Here is a 1,224-nt window from a genome sequence, read left to right on the forward strand (position 1 = left end):
GGCTGTGCCTGCTGCCCAGCTCCCCTGCCTGCCCTGCCCACCCTCCTGCTCCACCCTGCAGGAAGCACCTGGAGATGCTGGAGGGAGAAAAACAGGACACGAGCTGGCAATGAGCTCTTGCAGCCTCCCCATCATCTCCTGGGCTGCATCAGGAGCAGCGTGGGCAGCAGGTCCAGGGAGGTGATTGTCCCCCTCTCGAGAGACCCCCTGGAGCTCCCGTCCAGCTTTGGGGGCCTGGTACAAGGTGGACCTGTCAGAGGGGACCATGGAAATGGGCAAGGGGCTGGAAGACCCTCTCCCAGGCTGGGAGAGTTGGGGTGTTCAGCCTGGAGAAGAGAAGGCTCCAGGGAGACCTTAGAGCAGCTTCCAGTGCCTGAAGGGGCTCCAGGAAAGCTAGGGAGGGACTTGGGACAAGGGCAGGGAGGGAGAGGACAAGAGGGATGGATGGAAACTGGCAGAGGGAGATTGAGGTTGGACATGAGGAGGAAATTCTTTGCTGTGAGGGTGGTGAGAGCCTGGCCCAGGTTGCCCGGGGAAGCTGTGGCTGCCCCATCCCTGGCAGTGTTGAAGGGCAGGTTGGATGGGGCTTGGAGCAGCCTGGGCTGGTGGGAGGTCTCCCTGCCCATGCAGGGATGGGACTGGATGAGCTTGAAGGTCCCTCCCACCCCAACCCATCCCGGGATCCCCGCACACCGGGAGGGGCGATGGGGGGGCAGGTGGCACCGCGGGACCTCCCGCCAGCGGGGGGCGCTGCGGCCGCGCCAGGGACTCGTCGCCATGGAAACGGGGGGACGCTACTCGGGGTAGAGCCGGGACAGCGGGAACGGGCCCCGCCTCCGCCTCCTCCTCCTTCTCTTCTTCCTCTTCTTCCTCCCTCTCCTTTTCCTCCTCTTCTTCCTCCTCCTCCTCCTCCTCCTCCTTCTTCCTCCTCCTCCTCCTCTTCTTCTTCTTCTTCTTTTTTCTCTTCTTCTTCTTCTTCTCCTTCTTCTTCTTCTTCTCCTTCTTCTTCATCGTTGTCTTCTTCTTCTTCTTCTCTTTCTTCCTCTTCAAGTTCAACTTTTCTACTTCTTCTTCGTGTCTGTCTTCTTCCTCTTCTTCTCTTTCTTCTCCTTCTCCTTCTCTTTCTTCTTCTTCTTCTTCTTCTTCTTCTTTCTCTTCTTCTTCTTCTTCTCCTTCTTCTTCATCGTTGTCTTCTTCTTCTTCTTCTCTTTCTTCCTCTTCATG

At 58.2% G+C, this 1,224-nt stretch overlaps 1 protein-coding gene across 1 annotated transcript in view; it reads right to left on the reverse strand.

Moving 5' to 3' along the window:
• Positions 1 to 921, reverse strand: part of LOC104389480 (structural maintenance of chromosomes protein 4-like) — a gene marked incomplete at its 5' end in the record, with an annotated part of 4,100 nt that extends 3,179 nt beyond the window's left edge. Inside the window, one exon of the mRNA XM_009998478.1 lies at positions 732 to 921. Coding sequence (XP_009996780.1) covers positions 732 to 921 — 190 coding nt within the window. The remainder of the gene's footprint in view (positions 1 to 731) is intronic.
• Between the last annotated feature and the right edge of the window lie 303 nt (positions 922 to 1,224).

The sequence above is a fragment of the Chaetura pelagica genome, unplaced genomic scaffold (genome assembly GCF_000747805.2).
Source record: "Chaetura pelagica isolate M959 unplaced genomic scaffold, ChaPel_1.0 scaffold1195, whole genome shotgun sequence".
In the NCBI taxonomy this organism is placed as follows: Eukaryota; Metazoa; Chordata; class Aves; order Apodiformes; family Apodidae; genus Chaetura; species Chaetura pelagica.